At 35.6% G+C, this 22,882-nt stretch overlaps 2 protein-coding genes across 4 annotated transcripts; one reads left to right on the top strand and one right to left on the bottom strand.

Moving 5' to 3' along the window:
- Positions 1–217: 217 nt before the first annotated feature.
- LOC116192725 (transmembrane protein 147) lies at positions 218–2,946 on the bottom strand. The gene is made up of 7 exons (XM_031521349.1): positions 2,746–2,946; positions 2,204–2,273; positions 2,033–2,092; positions 1,656–1,770; positions 1,349–1,464; positions 1,007–1,131; positions 218–693 (listed from the first exon to the last, which is right to left on the bottom strand). The coding sequence occupies exons 1-7, from the start codon at positions 2,820–2,822 to the stop codon at positions 570–572; spliced, it is 687 nt and encodes a 228-aa protein (XP_031377209.1). The 5' UTR covers positions 2,823–2,946; the 3' UTR covers positions 218–569.
- Positions 2,947–18,753: 15,807 nt separating this feature from the next.
- Positions 18,754–22,579, top strand: LOC116194098 (probable transcription factor KAN4). Of its 3 annotated transcripts, none has more exons than XM_031522819.1 (6): positions 18,754–19,661; positions 19,978–20,054; positions 20,398–20,434; positions 20,872–21,040; positions 21,617–21,716; positions 21,865–22,579. In XM_031522819.1, the coding sequence occupies exons 1-6, from the start codon at positions 19,196–19,198 to the stop codon at positions 22,036–22,038; spliced, it is 1,023 nt and encodes a 340-aa protein (XP_031378679.1). In that variant the 5' UTR covers positions 18,754–19,195; the 3' UTR covers positions 22,039–22,579. The 3 variants fall into 3 exon arrangements, with proteins under 3 accessions (XP_031378679.1, XP_031378694.1, XP_031378686.1); XM_031522834.1 differs by having other exon boundaries at positions 18,756–19,661; positions 20,872–21,016; positions 21,620–21,716; XM_031522826.1 differs by having other exon boundaries at positions 18,756–19,661; positions 21,620–21,716.
- The last annotated feature ends 303 nt before the right edge of the window (positions 22,580–22,882 follow it).

Here is a 22,882-nt window from a genome sequence, read left to right as displayed (position 1 = left end):
CGGATAGCTCCTCCAAGGAAAATGAATCATAGTAAATTAAATTATCTCATATTTTTGGCGCCAAAGGAGCTGAACACCGTTCCGATGTGCTTAATTTTCCCAGTAGTGGCTCGATGGGCCTAGTAATGACCCACAGGCCACCTTGCCAAGGTCTAGCCTTCAAGTTTGTCATACCACAGTAGAGAGTCTGGGCATCGCCGGGAGTGGAAATGAAGACTATAATGATGAAAAGATGAGAACAGACTTTCCACAAATTCGTCTTCCCTACCAACGTACATCTACATAAGCTCTTCAGTCAGTTGTTCGAGGGCTGCAAAGCTCACCCGAGCCGACTTAGACAATCTCATGAAGTTGATAAAAATATCTAGGTACGAAAAATGGATGGCAATTTCTTGCCCAAAAAGGGGGAAAAAGAAAAACACCTCAGAAATATAAGTAGAATTCATCATCTTGGATGGAAATCATTGAAGATGGCATCCCTCTAGAGGGAGGAGCCATTGAACTTCTGCATCTTCTCTAAAGAAACAAAGCATATCCTTGAAGGCTTCTACTTCTCCTAATTGCTTCTCTCAGGCCGAGGGTCTTTGGCAGGCTGAGAAAAGTTGCCAACTGATGAAAGCCATCACCAGAGAGGTGAATAACTCGAAGCCCACCACTTTCGGGAAGTGCCACCCCAAGCCCCGCCTCAGATAGCTGAAAAGACACATCAGTTTGCTCAGCAAAGAATAAACAAATGAGGCAAATGTTCTTCTTCAGACGAAAGAATTTTCTTTCTGCCTGAATAGAGAAAATAATCATTGCAATACAAACAGGAGGAAAACAGAAAAGTGAACAGACGATGCAAAACCCAGTTTTTAATGCAAGAAACAGTCTTTAGTTCTCCAGTTGCCTCTCTCTGAACTAGCAAGAACCCATCTCAGGTGTCACGGCATACAATAGTAGGATCCAAAATGTTCACATTTAGGTGTTTTAATACAAGATAGGAGCTAGAATTTACGAGATGCACCTTGTGATTGATGGCATGGTTGCTACTATACCAGCACACGCATATATTATGGGAATCAAAGTTTTTGGTTTGTTCTTCCTAAGCCACATCAGTGATCCCAGGGCAGCGAGGGATATGCTGAAAACCTGCAGTCCCAAAATGATGAAGTGAGAATCAACTAAGAGAGTCAATTTTTTAACTCGCGCAAATGTTGATATTCTTATGCACTTCTTTGTAGCGGTTCACTCTGAAGATTTAGAACTATTATCCAATATTCACTAGTGCCATTGTCATATAAATAGATTTCCTTAATGAAAGCAAATGACAGAGATAAAACAAAATCGGATTGCCAATGGAACATGCCAGATTAGCATTTGCTTCAATGCCCTGCAAAATGTAGTCCCAAGTGAACTCCAATCCCCTTGCTCCCACCCAAAGTGGGGCCAGTCTGTGTAAAACAGAGTCAGCAAAAGCCCATCCTGCCAACGAAAAGAGAAACTGTGCATTAGTGCCGATCTTTTTTGGCTGCTGATAGCAGTAACTGAAAGATCCAAGAGACAGAGCAAACTGTCATTCTTTCTTTTTTTTTTTGGGCCAAACTGTTCATTCTTGAAATCAAGGAACAACAAACTCATATTTATCCAAGTGACTCAATCAGCCTTCCACTTACCAAGACCAACGGCCTGAAATTTATGGTTTTGAGAAATGTTCCTGTGAGTTAGCTGGGTCAAGGCAAAGTAAAGGCCAGCAACATCTATAAAACCAATCAAGGCCTTCAAAAATTCCTACAAAAAAATAAAAGAAAGAAGATACAGATTTATAAGCACCATTCAATCCCATTATATCTTCATGAAAAAATCAAATAACTTTGAGTTCCTTACAGCCATTGGATGGTCAAGCCTTTCTACCCAATTTCAAGTGTGGGTGAAACAAAAATATTAGACAGAGATAAATATAGTGCAACCCAAAATTCCCAATGCACATATACATAATAAGCATCTAAATATAGCTTAAGACAATCTAAAGGAAGGGAATCAGAGAGAATACCTGAGAAGGATCAAAGCTGTCATTCTCCGATACTTTGAGAAATGTCGCAAGGCAAACGAGCTGCAGGAAACGGAATACCAAAAAACCGATTGAAACAGTTGTGTCAAGATTGACAGAAATCAGAGAAACCGTATAATGTAACCATAACTACAATGTGCATTGCCACTGCACCTTAACCAAAGCCGTTCCAAGATAAACAAGAGCAGCCTTCACGGAGGTTCCAAGCGTGTCATATTCAGAACTGAAACAAACATATTCTTGTTACTGCAAATCAACCAATTATACAACGAACGAGCAAAGGGAGAATAGAAGAAATTCTCCTTCCCGATAGCTAATTGCTATATGAAATCAGTAACAATAAGCCAAACAGCTCAAATCTACTCAAGGCTTGAAACCAGGCCAGTGCCATAAACAATCTCTATCTATCTCCCGAATCAAAAAGCCAAACCGCCAACGCTAAGATCACTTGAGCTTTCCGACATACATGAACTTGTATGAACTAAACCATCATCTAGAAAAGAATCTAAAGAGGCCATTGATCATACAATTAAGCTCCACTTCCATCAGGACGAAATTCGACAAGGATTACCGACCACTAGACTGGAAGAGCTGGAACTAAACCACCTATATGATTCTATATTAACAGGGAGAACTGAAATCGGTAATCCGAAGCTTCGGCACACGGAATCAGATCCGACGAGTTTAACACTCACAGCGGGGTGGCGGAGTAGTAGACGGCGTGGGGGCCGAACGTCAGGATCGCGCAGTTGAAGAAGTGGAACACCGTCATTCCTCCTACCAGGGGAAAGTTTCGGATCCAAGCAAGGCCTTGCCCAAGCAATACTAAGCGGGAAGATGGCGAAGGAGACGAAGAAGCTCGAGCAGAGAGAATGAGAAAGAGTAGAGAGCTCAGTTCCAGATTTATGCCTTAAGTTCCCTAGATTTACAGAAAGTGCCACCCCGGTCTAAGAAGAGTATAATCAATGGTAGTCCGATTTTGGGTCTCAATTGGCACCGCGTTACGTCTTAAAAATTGGAACTTTTGGAAAATTGGATGGATGGATGGATTGATCTGAAAGATGAAAATAAATAAATATATATATATATATATATTGGTGAGAAATATAAAAGGTAAAAGTTAGAGATAAAATTTGAAAAAGAAACAAAAATAATATTATAGAATGTCGGATTAGGAGGTTGAGAGATAAGAGAGTAAAATGAAACAAAATTATCATGTGGGAAAAACAATGTCAAATGGATGATATTGTATCTGTAACTTCTCTTTTTTGTTTTAAATTGCATGATATTTAAAATATGATTAATTACTTAAAAAAACATGACCTTTGCACTTTTTTTTAATATATCGCGACCTTTAAAAAATAGCACAAAAATACACGACATTTGTATTTTTTTTCTAAATATAACACGACCTTTGGAGAGTAATATATAAAGACACGAGCTTTACACTTTTTTTCTAAATATAGCGCGACCCTTAGGTTTTGTTGTGCATAGCATAATGTAAACTAGTCAGTTAAATTGTAACGCTAACAGCTAACGTGGAGCTAATGGTGCTACGTGACAGAACATGATTAGACAAGTAAACTCCAGATGATTAGATGATAGCAACTAATATGAAACTAACGGTGTTATGTGCCACTCGTTCAATCATATTATGCCACATTGTATCGTTAGTTCTCGCTAGCTATTATTACAATTTGATCGAATAATTTACATTATGCTAAATGCGCAACTAAACATAAATATCGTGCTATATTTAGGAAAAAGTGTAAATGTCGTACCTTTATTTGTTACTCTCCAAAAGTCGTGTTACATTTAAGAAAAAATGTAAAGGTTATGCATTTTTGTGTTATTTTCCAAAAGTCATGTTATATTTAGAAAAAAAAATATAAATGTCATGTTTTTTATAGGTAATTTAGCCTTTAAATATAAGAATAAATGATATTATTTACTTTTCAATCACACTAGAAATGATCAGTTCGTTATAAAATTGAAGCCTTAAAATTAACTACTAGTATAAAATACGTTATAAGACATGATATAAATAAGATTCTGAAAAAAAAAAGAGATTAAAAATTAAATACACCCTAAAAAATACCTGTAGAATCACGAGATCAACATAAGCGCTCGACTTGTGGTATTTTATCATAGAACTCACGCTCAAGCCTTAAACTCACAGTCTGATGTGTGAATTAAATTGCTTATGTTTAATATATATATTAGGTGTGTTACAATCTAGAAAAGTATTTGGTTATTTGGTTAACCAAATAAAAAAAAACAATTTTATGGTTTGAATTTATTTTCTGAAAAAGTACTTTAGCTGTAGATATGATTTCTATTTTTTTAAAAAAATTGAATTTATGATTTGGTTATGTGTGAGCCAGAAGCCGCACTAGACCCCGAACAACATTAACAGGCCCATTTCTTGTTTGAGCCTTTTTCTCCTCAGGCCCATAACCGATATTACACGATTGACGAAAATGCAACTGCTGGCTAAAACGTGGGCCTGTCAGACTCGGTTCTTGGGCTTACGCTTGGACCCAGGAGGGAGCAATTGGATTCTAAATTCGTGCTATGTCCGATGGATTTTCTTTGTCCTTTTAGATGATTAAATATAAATATGTACATATAGATGTTTATATAAAGAGTGGAATCCAACAAGTCCATAGGACAAGGAAGTCCGAAACACAGGCCGTGCAGGTTGTTCAATAATGATGGATGCTCTCCTGCATGGTTTCATGGTGACTAGCTCGGAGTTGGGTTTTTACCGTAAAATATTATGGTAACTCCGTAAGACCCTATATAGTTTATAGCACAAATTTGAAGCTAATTAGTGACTGGTAGTCACCGGATCTGATCTGAGGTGATGATGTGTGACCTATTGGACAACCTGCAGGAGAATAACTAAGATGCGTACAGTATGGTAGCTACAAAACAAGATCAACCGATCATAGGTAAATATCAATCCATCGTCAAATTGAAAACGAAGTCAATGACGTTCGCATGCCAATGCCAAAAAGAGGATTAGCCATGTGTTTGTCAGACCTGGGCAAATCAAGAAATTTGGCGCGAGATAGACCGGTCCGTTGGGTGTCGTAGGATTGGCTTGCGAGTTGCGTGCATATTCGGCACGACACGAGGAAAATGGAGACTCTCTATCCGCACAATATAGCCGTCTTCTATAATGACTACTCCATTTCCCTTGCCAAACCTCGTACAAAAACCATTAATTATTTTATTTTCTCCAAAGCAAAAGAAGTTTAATCTCCTCTTTGATTAATGACCGGTTAGATATTATAATAATTAGGAAAAATTACACCATATATCACAACTTTTACATGTTATCTTAGTTTTATCCCAATATTGATTTTTTTTTTCTCATGTATCCTAACGTTAATGATTTGGTGTCAAATCTATTCCGCCATAAACATTCCTTCTATTTTTAACGAATATGCTAACATTTATCCCAATCTTTTTGTTTTTTTTTTTTTTTTCTCAATTTTGTCCAAATCTTTTACTGTTTTTCTCAATATTTCCCAACTTGTTGGGATAAATTTATAAAATTATGAAAAGATTGGGATAAAATTGGGAAAAAAACAAAAATGTTGGGATAAAATTTGAAAAGTATTAAAAGGCTGGGATAGATTTGAAACCCACACACTCTCCACGTAACGGGCCGCGTCAGCATTCCATTAAAAACGGACGGAACTTTTACGGCGGGATAGATTTGAAATCAAATCATTAACGTTAGAATATCTCATAAAAAAAAATAACGTTGGGATAAAATTAAAATAACATGTAAATATTGGGATACACGACGTTATTTTTCCTAATAATTAAGATTCGAGTTGTGTCTTTATGTGCCAAACAGCGGAGCTTGTGTTTGAAACCATTTTATCCCCAACCATTCATCTCTTTCGCTTGACTCCACATGGTCTCCAAAAATGATATTTCACCCAACATCCAAATTATTCGCATAATATATTTTTGCACGCCGCTTATGGACGTATTGTTAAAATTAATTAATTACGTAAAATCACGGCCAAAAAGTAATATATATATATATATATGTATGTAGTTCTCCCCCCCCCCCCCCCCCCCCAAATTGATATAAACTTTTCTTCTTGTGTTTTTCCTCTACACATCTCTCAAGCTAGAAAATGATTGCGTATATACCGCTTTCTATCATTTAAACATCCTGAGACAATTATCAGAATTACATAATCAACATGCATGAGAAAATTTGTTTGTATCGTTCTCATCATTATTTTTCTTTTCAAAAAAGGGTCAGGAAAGGAAAAATTCGAAATCCACCAGAATCGCAAAAGCGAGATATTTTACAAAATCGAGTTTTGGAATAGATGGTTTATATATGTATACACATATTCAATCTCGATCGGACTACTTCATATTCCCAAAAAGATGACGTAATATGCATTTCTTGTTTTTTTTCCCTTAAAATGGGAAATTAGAGGGGTGACTAATTCAGAAATCCAAGGAATAATTGAAGTCCTCTTCATGCTTATTCAAGAATAGCCATTTATAGCTACTTATAGAATTATTCCTGGTCCTTTTGTTTGATATATTCCATAGTGAAAGCGAATTGGTGGGGAATTTAATTTCTTGACAGTGACATCCTTGGGTTTTTATGAGGGGTTGAGAGAATTGATTGCGAGAGCATAATAATATGTACAATATAGTTTCCAATATTTAGCTTGCTTTTGATTTTTGAGTTGGATCATGATCAAACTCAATTTGATTTTGTATAATGATTACAAGTATTAACAAATATATGAATGAGTGAAAAAAAAATATCTATGTGAAAGTAGAAGGATAATTTACATTAAAAATTGATTATAAAAATTATTAAAAAAAGAGTGAGAAATTATTATTAAATAGATAAAATAATAAAATAGTAATTAATGTTGAATTTGAGAAAACATAAAGTTGAATTGAGTAGAGTAATTTTGTTTTTTTAATTTAAAACCAAACAAAATGGAAATTCTGACAGCATCGACAAGTAGTCATAAAAAGGAATGGAGAAATAGTATAAAGTAATTAATGCCTCTGTGTGGCCATTGGGAAGATGTTCAATCTCTGGTCCATGAATGAATGAATGAATGAATTAACTTGGAGCAGCAGGGCAGGAATATGACATCTATATACATATATATGTACGCGTGTTTATGTGTATATATGTATGTATTTGTACATGAGAAGGTGACAGTGTCCTGATAACATTATGCGAAACTATTCATTTTCCTTTGCAACATTAATTGAGATATCAGAAAGTCAAACTAACTGAGGACATCCGAAACTCATCAACGGATGAATATTTAAGCCGTGATAGAAAAAATGGGCCAAAATGTTAAATTATGACGACAGATGGTCGGTGGGGTCTGGTTTTAAGATAAAATGGCATATAAATAATAAATAAATTTCAATCGATCATGATTGATTCAAATATTTTAACACCTAATTTCTTTAAGTAAAATTTTGAATTCGAATTTTATAGAGTAAATTCACTATTGGAATAGTTTAACTTAGAATAAGCAAACTCGATTTGAATTGAAATTAGTTTGAATCATTAATTTTTGAATACTCAGATGCATACTAACATGAAAAAAGTAAATACCATATTTATGGAATGTAATACGATGAAGTTTGAAGAACAACTATATAATGACATTCTAGCAAAAAAAGAAAAAAAAAACTATATGATGACACTGACATCCCACATAATGGATCTTCTCAATTGGTTTGACCATGATTTTCCATCCAATAAATACACAATTCGACGTAACAGTAAATTAAAGTGAACTTGACAATTTACTGCACTGCTGGTCAATCCCCCAGTCCCCTTTATCAAATAAACTTTCAATCTAAAGCATGCGATAGATTGTGCGTACCAGCATAATCAGGGTCATGATTACGTTTTAACTAATACGTAATTAATACAAACCGACTTATTTCTACTTAATCTATGGCCTTTATTGAATACATTGAGATAGTAATTAGAGATTAAGACATAATGTCTAAACACTGCTACATATATCTTCCTCTATATGCTCTGATTTTGAAGTCTCATTAACTATGGTTTGAGACGGATCATTAGCATGATTCCCAAAATAATCCGATTTTGAAGTTTGATTATAGCAAATGGTTTTGAACCATCCATGAAAATTCATTTTTTTTTAAAATTGGTAAAATGGTTTCTGTAAGAAATTTATAACTGGGTAAAAATATGGCATGCGATCTGATCATTAATAAGTCTGAATCTGAAAATCTGTTTCTGCTTGAATGTGAAGAACTCATCAGTTCAGGCACATGAAGTAGGGTCCCCCTGCAGCTAGCAATTCGTCTATGCATGTCCAGGCCAAGCTGAGCCTGGAAATGGATCATCATTCATGATCATGAATCAGCTGACTGCAAACGAAATAAATAAATAATAATAATCGAGGAAAAAGATTCATAAAAAAAATTAAGTAAAAAGAAATTATTGCCCCCTTCTTTTTCTGTTTTTATTATCTGTTATTCTTCACTGGGATTATTATTTTGCAGGAGAACAAGTGTTTTTGTTTTCTGTCTGGTTCTGTCGTCCTTTTTTTTTTTTTTTTTTTTTTTTTTTTTTTTTATGCCATATTCATCTTCACTGATGATGAGAGACCGACCGACTAACAAGTACGGCCGCAATGAGTGTCTAGATATATAGATATATATACATACATGTATTGTTTTGGTTTTTTTTTTGGGTGGGTTTACAGGGAAATGACCGAAGAATTTCTTGATAAAAAGGATTTCTCACGCTCACCAAAACTGCTTAGTTTCAGTCTTTAAGTAAGGTGTGTGCCACTGAATCACCCCTTTATGAAATGATTATATCAGTTTAGCTAATTGTAAAGGAATTTAATACAGATTAATTTCAATTTTTTTTCGGAGAGAAAAGATTGTAATATTATTCTCATAATTTCGGAGATTGGAGCATTTAAAATTACTCACCTGCTCAATAAGTGAAAATTTACCGATTTTGGATTCGTTAAGATTGGGACACGAGAGAGGTCAGGAAAGAGATGTTGAGGAAGACATTGGGATTGAGTTCTAAATTTAAACTTCTCTTTTTCCACCTCATGTTGCATCTATGCCTTATTATGCTAAAATAAAGGTATTATTAATTCATTTCACCCAAAAAATATAATCCTTAACTAATTCCATCATGTTATTTTCTAATTTTACTTCTACACCATGGGAAAACTATCATATATATCACGGACTACTCTTTATAAAAAGAGAGAGAGAGAGATCATGGACTGTACCAAGTTTTTATTTATACATATACTATATGTTAGTATATATACGCACATTTTTTTGAAATTTTGAGTTCAAGGGAATGTCTCTTGAGTTATTACATTCGGTTTTTGAAAGTGTTGTCCATAGTATGTTCAAACTCAATAAACTTTGATGAGGGGATGATATTTTCTTTGCTTTTCTTTTTTTATTTTTTAATAAAAAAGATTTAAGGACGTAGATAAAAATAAAACAGAAGGGATGAGATGGAACGGGAACAAATATCAAAGGACTAAAGTTGACGAGGCGGGATGATTCCACTAACTCCGTTCTATATAGGATTGTTGTCAATGAATTAATCATCAAAATCGATTTATAGCAACCATCGATATTGAGGTGATGATCCGAGGTGGCTAATATCCAAAAGGAAAATTGCAGTGGTAAGGATTCTTTGAATATTCAGGAGGAGGAAAAACCAAACTAATCATGCCGTAATAATTGATTAAAAGTTACTACAGATTATTACTATTTAATCAATCACGATCATTAGGCAATATCACCATTGCCAGCACAGCCGTCACCTTTTCCAATTTCCATGAACAGCATCTTTCCCCTGTCTTGATCCCATAAAACTTGTCCGTCCCTTCACATAAAAAAAAGAAGAAAGATAATAAAATAAAAACATCGAACAACTCAAAACCAGGCAAACTCAAACCTTAAAACATTTTATTAAATTAAAAATCAAATAATCATTGACAAGCCAAACTAAAATTTTAATTTAAATGGGGGGAGGCACATTCTACTCTAGCTATGTGATGTAATGTCGTGGTGCACTTCAGCCCAAACGGCGGTGATTTCGGTGATTCCCCCAGCTACAATTTCTTTCTCTTTTGTCCTCTTCCCCATCCAACGTGACATTCAAAATTTCAAAGCTCACACATTTTTACACACATATATATACCTGCATAAATATACATAAATAAAAAGCACCTATATACAGTATATAGTCGTAGCTTTTCATTATTCAATTCCCACGTTAATCACCATGAAGAACCTAAATATTCTTCCGATTTGATTTAGGTCCAGCTTTCATTAGTAAATTATAATATAGATCAATCAATGAGTACTGAATTATTTATAGCCATTTTCATGCTCGTAGTCCTGCCCACGGGTGAGGAATATAGTCTTAGATTAGCATCATCCGGATTAGCCTTAAAATATATATCGTGCTGATCTGTAGAACCTAAATTAAGATCGGAACCCTGGACTATGGCTTCTTCGGTCTAACGTACGTACGTGGGACTAGCTACCTTACTAGCAGCTAGTCATTAATATAGTAAACAATAAATCAATTAACGTTGTTTGTTTTATGGGTAAGAATAATCACAATAGCCTAGGTTTGGTATGTTAGGCAGTTGACTTTTGGTCAGAAGGAGCAACTTCCTTTCCCTTCATCTGCCCTTCTTAGCTGTTCCATGCAGAGATTTTTTTTTTCCGTCGGACATGGAAGAATTAGGAAAAGTAAGAAATATGAAGCTTGCTTATAACTTGGATCCAGATAATTAATATTTCCTTCAACGACACTTCATATATACGTGTAGAGATGACTGTATTTCATGTGGCATACATCAGAGTTTAGGGATCATATATATATATATATATATATCCATTCTTCACGAATCGGTTTCAAACACATTGTCCATATATAGTTTAAGCATATTATATGCAATGGTTATTAACTATACTAGGGCACTACTTGTGCTTCGCTGCGAGAGAGGAGAAAAACAACTTTTCTAAATATAATTAGTTTTTCTTTTCATTCTAGCTGTTGTGTAGTAAATGAAAATTAAATTGCAATATCAAAAACTTAAATGCAATTATTTAAGGCATTATATAATTGACCACGCTACACCTGCTTGCAATACAATTGTACTATATTTTAAAAGTTACTAATGTAAATGATACTAAGCCGAATAAAATAAATCAAAACAATAATATAATCAGATAAAAAGGACCAATTATAATGTGATGTATGATTAAGTGATAATTTGATATATAAGACATTCTAAAGTTAATATCAATATTAAATTTGACGTATCTAAATACTCTATCAAAAGATATATTGGTTATTTAGAATTTAAAAGTTAAGAAGTTCTTGTGACAACTAAATTCTGCATATTTATATTCATAACTGCTCCTCTAAGGATAAAATTGAATTAGCATACAAATTGTAACCTAAAAAGAAAAACAACCAATGGAACTCTCAGGATAGAATGAGAATCTTAAAACGAAAAGCAATAAAAAAGAATAATATATGTAGATAGAGATATCTTTTATTATATCACTTTAATTGATTTTCTAATAAAATCGTACAGAAAATGTGGGCGAATTTATCCAAAGTAAAAGATTAAAGATGAAGGTAGACACGGTTTAAGTTCCTATCTTTATTGATACTGAAAACAAATATTTCTTGTACCAATTCCATTGTAAATTTTTATGACATAACATTTTTTTTCGCTCAACTTTAATCTCTTATGGAAAACTAAAATGCTTAAGCATTTTGGATTATAAAACATAAATTCATAGGCAGAATGCATGGCGTCGTTGGAGTTTCAAGTATCGGCTTTTATTATATTAAAAGAGAATATTGTAAGGTATATTATTTGAGAAGGATATAAATGAAAATTTTAAGAAGTTTAATGAAAAATTGAAATAAAAGAAGTTGTTGATAGTTAAATGGAAAAATGGGATAGTTTTAGTATATTTGAGGATCACGTAGCAGAAAACGGGTCATGTCTGATATACCATATAGGAAGAAGTTTCTTCGATAACCAAGTTTTCTTCATGTGCTAATTAATTTGCTCATGCATGCGATTTAGATCAAAGCACGACCAGTGATGATATGATCGGAAGTCACATAGAGTAACTGTGAATTCACAATCATATGGGTGTAGTACTGATGTGTCTGTCTTTGCTTAATCTGCACTTAATCAAATATTCCCCCTCTGCTTAATTCATTACACGAACTAGGCAAATTGGCAATTCTATATTTTTTAGTTTCTTATGGCATATGGAGACATGGAAAGTGCCCCACTTGACCTATATATATTCATTTGCAGTGAAATTGAATTAGCCCCCTTGATCATAATTATATATAGGTGTGTATAAATAGATACATATTCTTCCTTAATAGTGAATGAGTGAATATATAATTAAATTATGGGGGAATTGATTAATTACATAAAATAATGAGAGGAAGTGTTGCTCCAATATATAAGACAAACACAAGGAATATGGAATATTGCTTCCCGAGCATTACATTTGACAACATTACAAGCAAAAGCCCATGGAAGAGACATGTTGACCAGAGAAGGATGAGAGAGACCAAATAATCAATTAATAAAGTATGTAAGAAGAAGCTGAAAAATGTCCATTTCCCGGAGAATCTAGAGCGCATAAGGCGCTGACCATCGGGGCCATAATACATATATTTATATATCCATTACAATAATTAATTAGTTAATTAATAATCAATGTCCCATTTACCCTTTTCTACCTGGTCATCTCTTTGTTTCCACATGTATAATCAACTTCCCCCATCCTCAAAGGTGCACGTAAGTTTTCCATATTACACACATTACACTCTCTAGCATGATCGTGGATGGGATGATTAATTACCGTTGGATCATAAGCTTGCAATACCATTCAATTTTGCATGGCAGCTCCTTACTTATCGTTTCGTTCCACTCTATCACATGAGACATGACATTAGGGGTTATACTCACTTTTTTTTTTTGGCTATAGAGGAGATCATAGACTTAGTAAAACGAAATAAAAATGTTTAATAAAGAAGTACAAATAGTCTCACTATGAAAATCAAATTTGAAATCACTTTATTATCAGACGTGAGGGCATTATCACAATTCTACATTTCTCTTTCCTATACTCTTCTCCTTGTCCTATAGGATTTATTTACATCCCTTTGAGACCAAATTAGCTAGGTCCATACCTGTACATGGGTTATTATTTAGGAAAAGTACAAAAACCCCATTGTGATTTGGGATCGGGATAAATTGCATCATGTGTTTTTGTCAGGGACAATTAGCTCTTCTGTGGTGTACTCCGTTAGACATAAGGGGTTACGACGTTAATATTTTTAGTCCTCAATCTTTAGCCTTTTAATCATTTTTGTTATAATTCTTTTTTTTATCATTCCTACCATCAACTTTTCATTTTGTTTCATTTTAGTTCTACAAAGAAAATTGAAAGGGAAGGAGAGGTCGGGGCTGCCAATCGGCGACCTCAACCCCTCCACCGAGGTCACTGGTACCCACGGAGGATGCCGGCGATCTCGGTGGAGGGTTCGGGATCGCCGATTGGCGGCCCTAACCTCGAATAGACTGAGGACTTCAAGTGGGAGGTCCCCGATAGATTCGGGGTTGGGGCCACCAATCGGTGACCCTGACCTCTCCATCGAGGTCGCCGATACCCACAGAGGACGTCGGCGACCTCTATGGAGGGGTCGGGGTCGCTAATTGGCGGCCCCAACCCCGAATTGATGGGGATTCCGAGTTGGAGATTCCTGATCGATTCGGGGTGGGGGTCGCCAATCGGCCACTCGGACTCCTCATTCCCTTTCGATTTTCTTTATAGGATTAAAATGAAACAAAATAGAAAGTTTAGGATATGATTGATAAAAGAAAAAGATTTAGAATCAAAATGATTAAAGGGCTAAAGATTGAGAACTGAAAATGAAAAAAAATTAACGCCGTAATCCGTATGTTTAACGGAGTACACTATAGGGGGGCTAATTGTCCCTAACAAAAACACATGGTGTAATTTGTCTCGACCCCAAATCACAGTGTGAGTTTTTGTAATAATTCCTATTATTTATAACGAAAAAACATGAATTTTTTTTTAGTGTGAATCTTGATATTTGGAAGCTCAATTGGGTCACGAATGATCCAGTGGAGTCGGGTCGGTCTACTAAAGTGTAAAACTCTCATAACATGGATTTTCTGCATTCATAAGGACTCGAATCCGAAATTTTATTTACGCAAAACAAGCGTCGAACTGTTTGAATCAACCAACGTCGGTTAAACATGATATTTTATTTAACAAAAGGAATAAAGGTGTGGCCATGGCCGTGCATGGGGGCCGGAGCAAAAGGAATTATAATATAGAAGAAATTGGAGGGGAAGGGAGAGAACGAGAACAAGGGTAGGGAGAAGAGAACAAAAGAAGAGCCTATCACCCAGACAAGGTCCACGTCCATAAGTCACGTGACTACAAATCCATCCCATCCCATGTCGACGCCGAGGAATATGGTGATTATATATATATATATATATATATATATAACACATATATATTTAATTGATAAATTTGGTAATAAATAAATAACTAAATAAATAAATAAATAAATAAAGAGAGAGTGTGGAGAGACGCGCGGGTGGGGCTCGGGAAGGGAATAATTGGACACGGAGAGGGAATATTGGGGAGGAAGAAGAAGATATTATTAGACAAATACTAGCCGTTGAAGTCTGCATTCATGGCCTTGCCTTGTACTCTAGAATCGATCGGATTTATAATATTATAAATCTAGACGCGTCACGAAGGACTTCATTCTTATCTTTTGTTTTACTTCTCTTTTTTTTTTGTATTTTTACTTGTAGCTAATATCTTAACTATAGCTAGAGGAAAATTACTTGATGTAGTGTTACAAGTTGTCGATTTTGAATCATGAGATTCTAAATTTGATCATCGTCAATTGAATTTTGGGCCTTTTTATTTAACTTTAATTATTTTTATACTAAGTCATAAACATCTCTTATTAAAAATATTAATTGTAACTAATGTGTGTTGCTTAAAATAGTTTGACACTTCTTCATCTTAAATAAGATTTCGAATTCAAATATTGTACATGATGAAAATCTATGATTGTGAGAACTTTATTTCTTAAACTGCCCTGTTCGAATTTGGATTGATCATACTCCATTAAACCTTTGAATAACAGGTGATGAAAAAAAAAAAGATTGTAATTGTGTGAGGTTAGTCTAAAATGGTAAATAAATTTTATGAATAAGTTAGGTTCGGGATAAAGTGGTTTGCATGGAATGGACTCGTTTAGAGAGGAAGAGATTAGGCAGAGTTTTAACCTAAAAATCCCAACCGTACGTTTCCAGCTGAAAAATAAGAAGTCAAGAAAGCCTCTCCATTTTTTTTTCTTAAGATGTGTACTTATCGAGGGCAGGGACGGATCTAGAAATTTTGTTCAAGAAAAGCAAAATTCAAAGAAATTTTATATCGTAAAGTCATGAGAGGGGAAAGAGGATAATTTCATTGAAAAGTTGATAAACTCGACAATTTCCAATAGAGATTTCATAATTTTTCCCGAATCCAAAGGGACGACCGTCTGGGCCCCTAAATCCATCCCTGATCAAGGGTGATATAAATATGTGTGTGTGTGAGTGGTTAGACATATATACGCGTACTTTTTTGACGGCATTGTCAAGTATCAAATTCACGTAAAGTAAATTAGGAATTGTGGAACATGATCAATATGAACTGTTCTCTAATATTTTATAAGATCATCTTATTTCATTAAAATCCAGACGAACTAAAAATATAGACTGGAATGAGCGTGAAGGGATAGGTTTGGCAGCAGATGATGCCAACACATGTGTTACTTCATATTATGACTACTCTTTCGATATATCTAATGTGTGGGCTCGAGGATGGACGATTCGCGTGGCTCTATCATTTTTGCGGTAAAAGTCCAATCCAAAAACTCGCACTAACAACGTATATATAACAATGAAAATTCTCCGACTCTCCGAGGAATCTCTAGCCAGCTATGAGCCTATTTATAACAACAGCAACTACATAGGCTTGTATGTTTGTATTCTTTTTCGAGTTAATTCATGCTAAGGCCAGTCCGCCATATACTTATGGAATCGTGATGATCAATTTGGTGCAAGAAAAGAGAGTAAATAAATGTGCTATGTTTTCTTGCGAAATTTTAGAAATATATAATACATAAGGCTGTAATCAATAACTCGCAATTAATCGAATTAGCGCGTGGTGAAGACAATGAAAGAATTGTCTCCGAGTTTAATGTGGAAAGTGCATGTGGGGCTGTGGCACTGGTGTCGCAGGACTCCCCAGCCAAACGTCTATTGTCCATTTACACAAATGTGTATGTGTGTGAGTACATATATATATGCATATATATGATGCCCTTATAATTATTGCACGGATATATGCATAAATAAATAAATTACAAACGAGAGGACAAACCTATCAGAAAAATATCCATTTCTCTCAACTTTTTCAATTGATGAAAATTTGTTCTTATAAATCTCTATGATCCTCTAGGACATTGCTTTTTTTATTTTATTTTATTTTATTTTTTCCCCTTAATTATTCTGTTTCTCCTATAAGTTTTGTTTTCGATCATATATATGATCATACAATATGTTACAACATCTGTATTTACATACATAATATTTGATTTTCTACGCGAATGTATATATATTAAATTACCATTTCTTATTCATGATTTAACATATGTTAATTAATTACATTAGTAATATATATCAAAATCAGAAAATGAAAAATTACCCCACTGCACATTCTTTCTTCATCCATATTTACATAAATGATATTTGTTTGTATACAGTATACGTATTGCTTTTTCATCATATCCATCATTTTTTGATGTATAACCCATTCAATCCGATATTTGTGCCGAAACTTGGCACGTGTACAGCTCGGTTCTTGATTGGCATAATATAATATTCTATATATATTATTCATTACAGCCCCCAAGGAAAATTGCAATAATATTTATATATACTGCAACGTCATATAGCTAAGCTAGGACTTCCTCAAGGTAAAGAGAATTCGTGGGCAAAGACAAATAGACTTTGAGAGATCGTGAGCCATGAGGCTGTGGTCAAATGGTCGGCTTAGTAGGGCAACATTGTACATATATTCAATTAGCTAGGGTTTTCAAGAAAGATCAATAAGTCTTTACGAGGACCTAGCTAGGCTAGATCTTTTCGTTATACAATCTAAAAAAAACTAGGTTTTTATAAGATATATATGCCACTAATATACATCCAATAGAAAATAATCTAATAAATCACGAGGGCCGTTTCATCAACAATTTGTGTTGTTAGTCCACGAATTTTATCTACAGTCGTGGGATGATTCGAAATTTATTGAAATCACTTTATGGGCGGAGCAAATCAATGGATGAATTAATTTCGTATAAATAGTTAAATATATCCTAATATCAATGAAAAGAATAAAATTATTGGTAAGAATGGAGAGGAATTCTATTATCTCGTAATACATTTTGAATTGTTTTCCATGTGGGGCTAAAAAGCCCGAAAATTCAGATGAACAAAGTTAGCAGATAACATCGTAAAAGAAAAAACATAATTGTTTAAGCTCTCTCTCTCTCTCGTTTGAAGTGAAGGGAAGGTTGATATTTGTGATTGGCCACGTCATCATCAATTTGCATGGGGAAGAAGGAGAACAATCCAATAAGGGCAATTTCAGCACAGGGATATTTAGGCCTGCCCTGGCCACTGCCCACTCAGTCAAATTGCCAATCAATTAATCCTCGTCGATCATCATGAAATAAAACTCAGAATATTCTTTCTCATTAATTATAGTTATTTAATGCCCTTTAGGAAAATTATAAGTCAGTCCATGGAAAAGGAAAACTACATGCACATGGAATTTCAAGGGAAGGTCACTGCCCATCAGACGCAACGGAAGGGAAGTGGAGACTTCAAAATTCCATTCCATAGATTCCATTGAACAGTAACCCATGTGTCTTTGCCCCTCTCGAATCCAATCGATTCCCATCCACACATAACTATACATCAATGCAAAAAACTAATAACGATAATGAATAACACAAAAATTTAATATAAGAAAAAACATTTCGCGGGGAAACAAACAAAAGAAAAAAAAATCAACGAATACGCCCGTTTGAAAGGCAATTTTAAGTATAAGATAATATTGACTCTCGTATGTATTTGAGTTATTTGATCCATTCCTCCTCATGTGCCTCCTCCTCCTCCTCCTTAAATTTCTTCATTGTTATCAATGTTATTTAGGATATCTGATTGCTGTTTGTCTATTATCATTAGGATTATTGTTTTTGACAAATGTCATCACTTACCATTTTTTTTGGGAGTTTTTGGTGACTGCCCTTGCATTCATTAGTACATGCCCTAAAGATAAAGAAACGGTACTACCAGCACTACTCCTTCATCTTCTCTCTCACTCTCTGAGGAAATTAGGTCTCCGACCCCCACTGCATACTCATACACACACACACATATACATACATACCTATATATATATATATATATCCTTAAATACCCCCCCACTTCCCCCTTTTCACTAACTTTTCCTTCAAACACTCTCTCCCCCCTTCATCCCGAGAAAACCTTTTCTCTGTCACTTTTCATCCATTTCTTTTTCCATCTCTTAGCTTCTCTCTCTCTTTCATGGAAATGCCTTTCAACTCTATGCATAGCTTCTATTGAAAAGCCCATATGTTTCTTTCAATCCCTATTATCTCTCTCTATCTCTCTCTCCCTTTTGAGCTTCTCATCTCTCCCATGCAACCAAATCATAAGGCACTCATGGTCTAATAATAATTCATAAATCACACAAACCTTTCTTCCTCTTTCATTCTTTCTCATTCCCATTACCCCATTTGTGATCTTCTTCTCTCTTGAGCCCCTTTCACTTGTTTAAACCCATTTTGGGTGTACCTCTCTTTGACTCACCTAACTACTTAATTTGTATCCATCTCTCTTCACAATATATATCTTCATGTTCTCATCAAGCTCAAACCCCACAATGAGATCACCATCATTCCCAGCTTCACCACCTAATTCCCTGCCTGATCTCTCCTTGCAAATCAGCCCGCCGTCCGTAAACTCCGACTCCGAGGCGAAGCACGGCGGCCCCGCCAGCGACCGGAGCTCCACCACCGACTCGGGGAGCAGCGGGAGTGATCTCAGCCACGAGAACGGGTTCCTGAGCTTAGGGTTTCACCAAATGGGTGATAATGGTGGCGGCGGTTATTACAGTGCAAACAATGGTTATCATTATTCACCGCATGTGCAAATTAGCCCGAGAGGCTACCACCAGCCTCACATATATGGGCGCGAGTTCAAGCGAAGCTCGAGGGTAGTTGGTGGGCCGAAGAGGAACGTCAGAGCGCCAAGGATGCGGTGGACTACCACTCTTCATGCCCATTTCGTCCATGCAGTCCAGCTTCTCGGCGGCCATGAAAGTAATAACTCACTCATCGATTAATTAACTGCACCTCTATATCTACGATTTTTCAACCTCTGGGTCGCATTCCCGACTGAAATCACTGGCAGACTGAAAACGACTCTCTGGAGAACCAATCTCTATTGACTTTTGATCCCCCATAGATATGTATCTTAGTTCGTCTCTGATATGATTGATCCTCTTTTGAAAACCCCTCAAATATTAATAATCGCCTGTTCTTGGTTCATCACTAGTCGGGATTTTGGGTATGATATTTTGATGTATCATAAGGATGTACTTCCTAATAACTCATATTTTTTTAAAATGTTATGAAGGAGCGACGCCGAAATCGGTGCTGGAGTTGATGAATGTGAAGGATCTAACCCTAGCACATGTGAAGAGTCACTTGCAGGTAACGAGATTGAATTTCGGTGCTATTTGTTTCCAATTTTCTTTACTAGATAATTAATCAAGATAAGTTAACACCAATTATATATATGTACGTGTTTCAATACCATAGTTGTTTTTTTAATTGCTATTTTAGCATTATTTTTGTTGGACATTATTCCTCATAAACAGACGCAGACACATACATAAACACACCCACATAAATGTCGTAGATGTGTCGTGGGGACGTGGGAGGAGAACAAGGGCAAAAGACAAAATGGCATCTAAACGTGTAATTGTATAGCACTGTGGACTATTATGTCTAATTCCTATCCTCTCTTTGTTTTTCTCGGTGGATGTTCATGCAGATGTATAGAACAGTCAAGAGCACTAACAAAGGATCAGGTAATATATTCGACTGCCCCTCTGGGTAAGGAACTAAATGAAAAATCGACGTATATGGACCTAGTGCGATGTGAGCTGCACCACCACTATACCAAAGATAGGCGTACAAAACATACGGTCCTGTGACGTCCTGCCTTACGTTACTGGCAGGGAACCATTAGATCGTGCAAAGTCCCGAATAGTAACGGTTATTCGTTAACACAAAGATCAATTGTTAGCGAGCTTAGAAATATGAGATCGGGGGTTGAGGGACAATTAATTGATGATGATGAGGATGATGGGAGTGTCAGTATGTGATGGAAGACCGAGTCAAATGGTGAAATGATTTGGTTTGGGTGGGTGTCTGATAAAGATGAGGACTGGATCTTGGGGTGTCTTTGGCTCTATATATGTATGTATGTACGTACGTACGTATGTATATGATGGATGTTTTGCAGGTCAAGGGCAGAGCGGTAACAAAGAAGTTAATGGAGCTTCGAACCAAAGGACAGGCAATATCGTAGATTTAGAAGGCCAAGCTGTATCATCTGAGAAACCTGTCCCTTCTCCCAGCAAATCATCACATCTTGGACCTCTCCATGGGTCAGCCTCCTCATCCCTCATCATGTATGATCTTCTATGCCCACCACATGAAAACGACTATATAGTACGGAGCACGGACATGCTTACTTGTCGCGATTTATCAATTTGCTGATCATACAAATATATTATCATGGAGTAATGCTTTATTTACTAGCAACATGATAATTTTTTTTTTTCACTTAATAAACCAAAAAAAAAAGAAAAAGAAAATCGAAGACACCGAATAATTGCAAGAGGATATGGGCGTGGGTGTCATTGCTTTGTTTGTGGTGAAAAATAAAGATTTTTGGATTTATTGGAGTTGTTTGTGTTTGGGGGTGGGGGTGGAAGTACGACTACATCAATTTCGATGGACCAAACAATGAATAAATTAAATTGAAAAGCCTATATATAATGGCTATAGATAAGGTCATGATTCTGCTTAAATCTCTGCCCAAAATCAAAGGGTCAGGCTTGCATCCTTAAAAAGTCAAGGGTTTTGGTCCTGATCTCAATGTCATAATGAAAATTCTAACTTTTGGGTGATCCTTGTGTTTTATAATTTGATTTGTCATTTATGGTTTTATCTCCTTCTAAGTTTACATGCATTAAAATTCTTAGCAGGGGTTCGTGGGTGTCATCAATGGAGATCAATGAAGCAAGTCAGCCTAATCATGAGGATGCCTTTGCGTATTCCGACTTGAAGGCAGACGAGGGCAAGGTACGCGAACACATCTCCAAATTTTCAATATATCGCAATAAGGAAAAGGCATACTGAATTAAAGAGAGCTAAGATTGATTTCCGGTCATTTAATTAGTTCAGGTAGATTTCAAGTTTTTAACTTCGTTTTCTTTTACTCTTTTTATAGGTTGAAACACATGATTTGGCTCCACATATGTCATCCAATTCAGAGGGAAGGTCGAATTCAATCTCGCTAACACATCCGGATATGTTGCTTAATCTGGATTTCACCCTCGGCAGGCCGAGTTGGCACTTGGGTTATGCCGAATCTTCCAATGAGTTAGCCCTTCTTAACTGCTAAGAGCTTAGGTCCAATTTTTCTGATCTTCTGCTTTCTGGGGAGCTGAAACGTTCTATATTTGTTCCCATCGATTCGTACCATTTTCTTCAATTTATGAAGAAGAAGAAAGCAAATCGTATGAATATTTATGCAGCAAAATCATACATAGGTGGCAATACGTCCATGTGGTCGTAATTACAAACTGAAAATGCCAGGAATATTTAGGTGGAATTTTAAAACAAAACGATAATAACGGTTACATGAATAAGTACTGGCTGAATCAAGATCATAAATCAATATCGTGATGATGAAATCCCAAAGTGGTTTAGAAGGGAAGGATATATATAGGGTCATCCTCTTGCGCTCCGGTGCCCTCATTAACAAAGGCTCAAGGACGACCGCCGAAGTAATTGTTCCTATTGAGGACGCAAGAAGGACACACTCATTGGCTTACCTAGATAACTCTATATGTAACCATAGTCGATTCTATTAAGTTCATGGATCTCCTTAAAAAAAAAAAAAGGAAAAATCCGAAAGTCACGTGTTTTTTTTTTTTCTTCAAGGAAGCGGGTGTTTTTTGATAAGCCCAATAGTTCTATTTCTATTTACCTTTCGCTTGATGTAAGCCCAATGAGCCGCACTGACATGGCCCCTGTCTCTACTCATGAATTACCCAGAGAAAGCCCATTAAAAATTTCAACGTTCCAGTTGGAAGATGAAATATGTTGAACATTGACTATTGTGGAACATATGATTGGAAATCGATGCGCGAGATTTTTATCGAGAGATATGATACTTTTGCATTATAAACTGCGATGTGGAGTGGTACGAAGACGTAATCACTTGAGTAGTTAGCACTTATAAT

Source organism: Punica granatum, chromosome 1 (genome assembly GCF_007655135.1).
Source record: "Punica granatum isolate Tunisia-2019 chromosome 1, ASM765513v2, whole genome shotgun sequence".
Classification (NCBI taxonomy): Eukaryota; Viridiplantae; Streptophyta; class Magnoliopsida; order Myrtales; family Lythraceae; genus Punica; species Punica granatum.
This window is presented reverse-complemented; position numbering and strand designations above follow the sequence as displayed.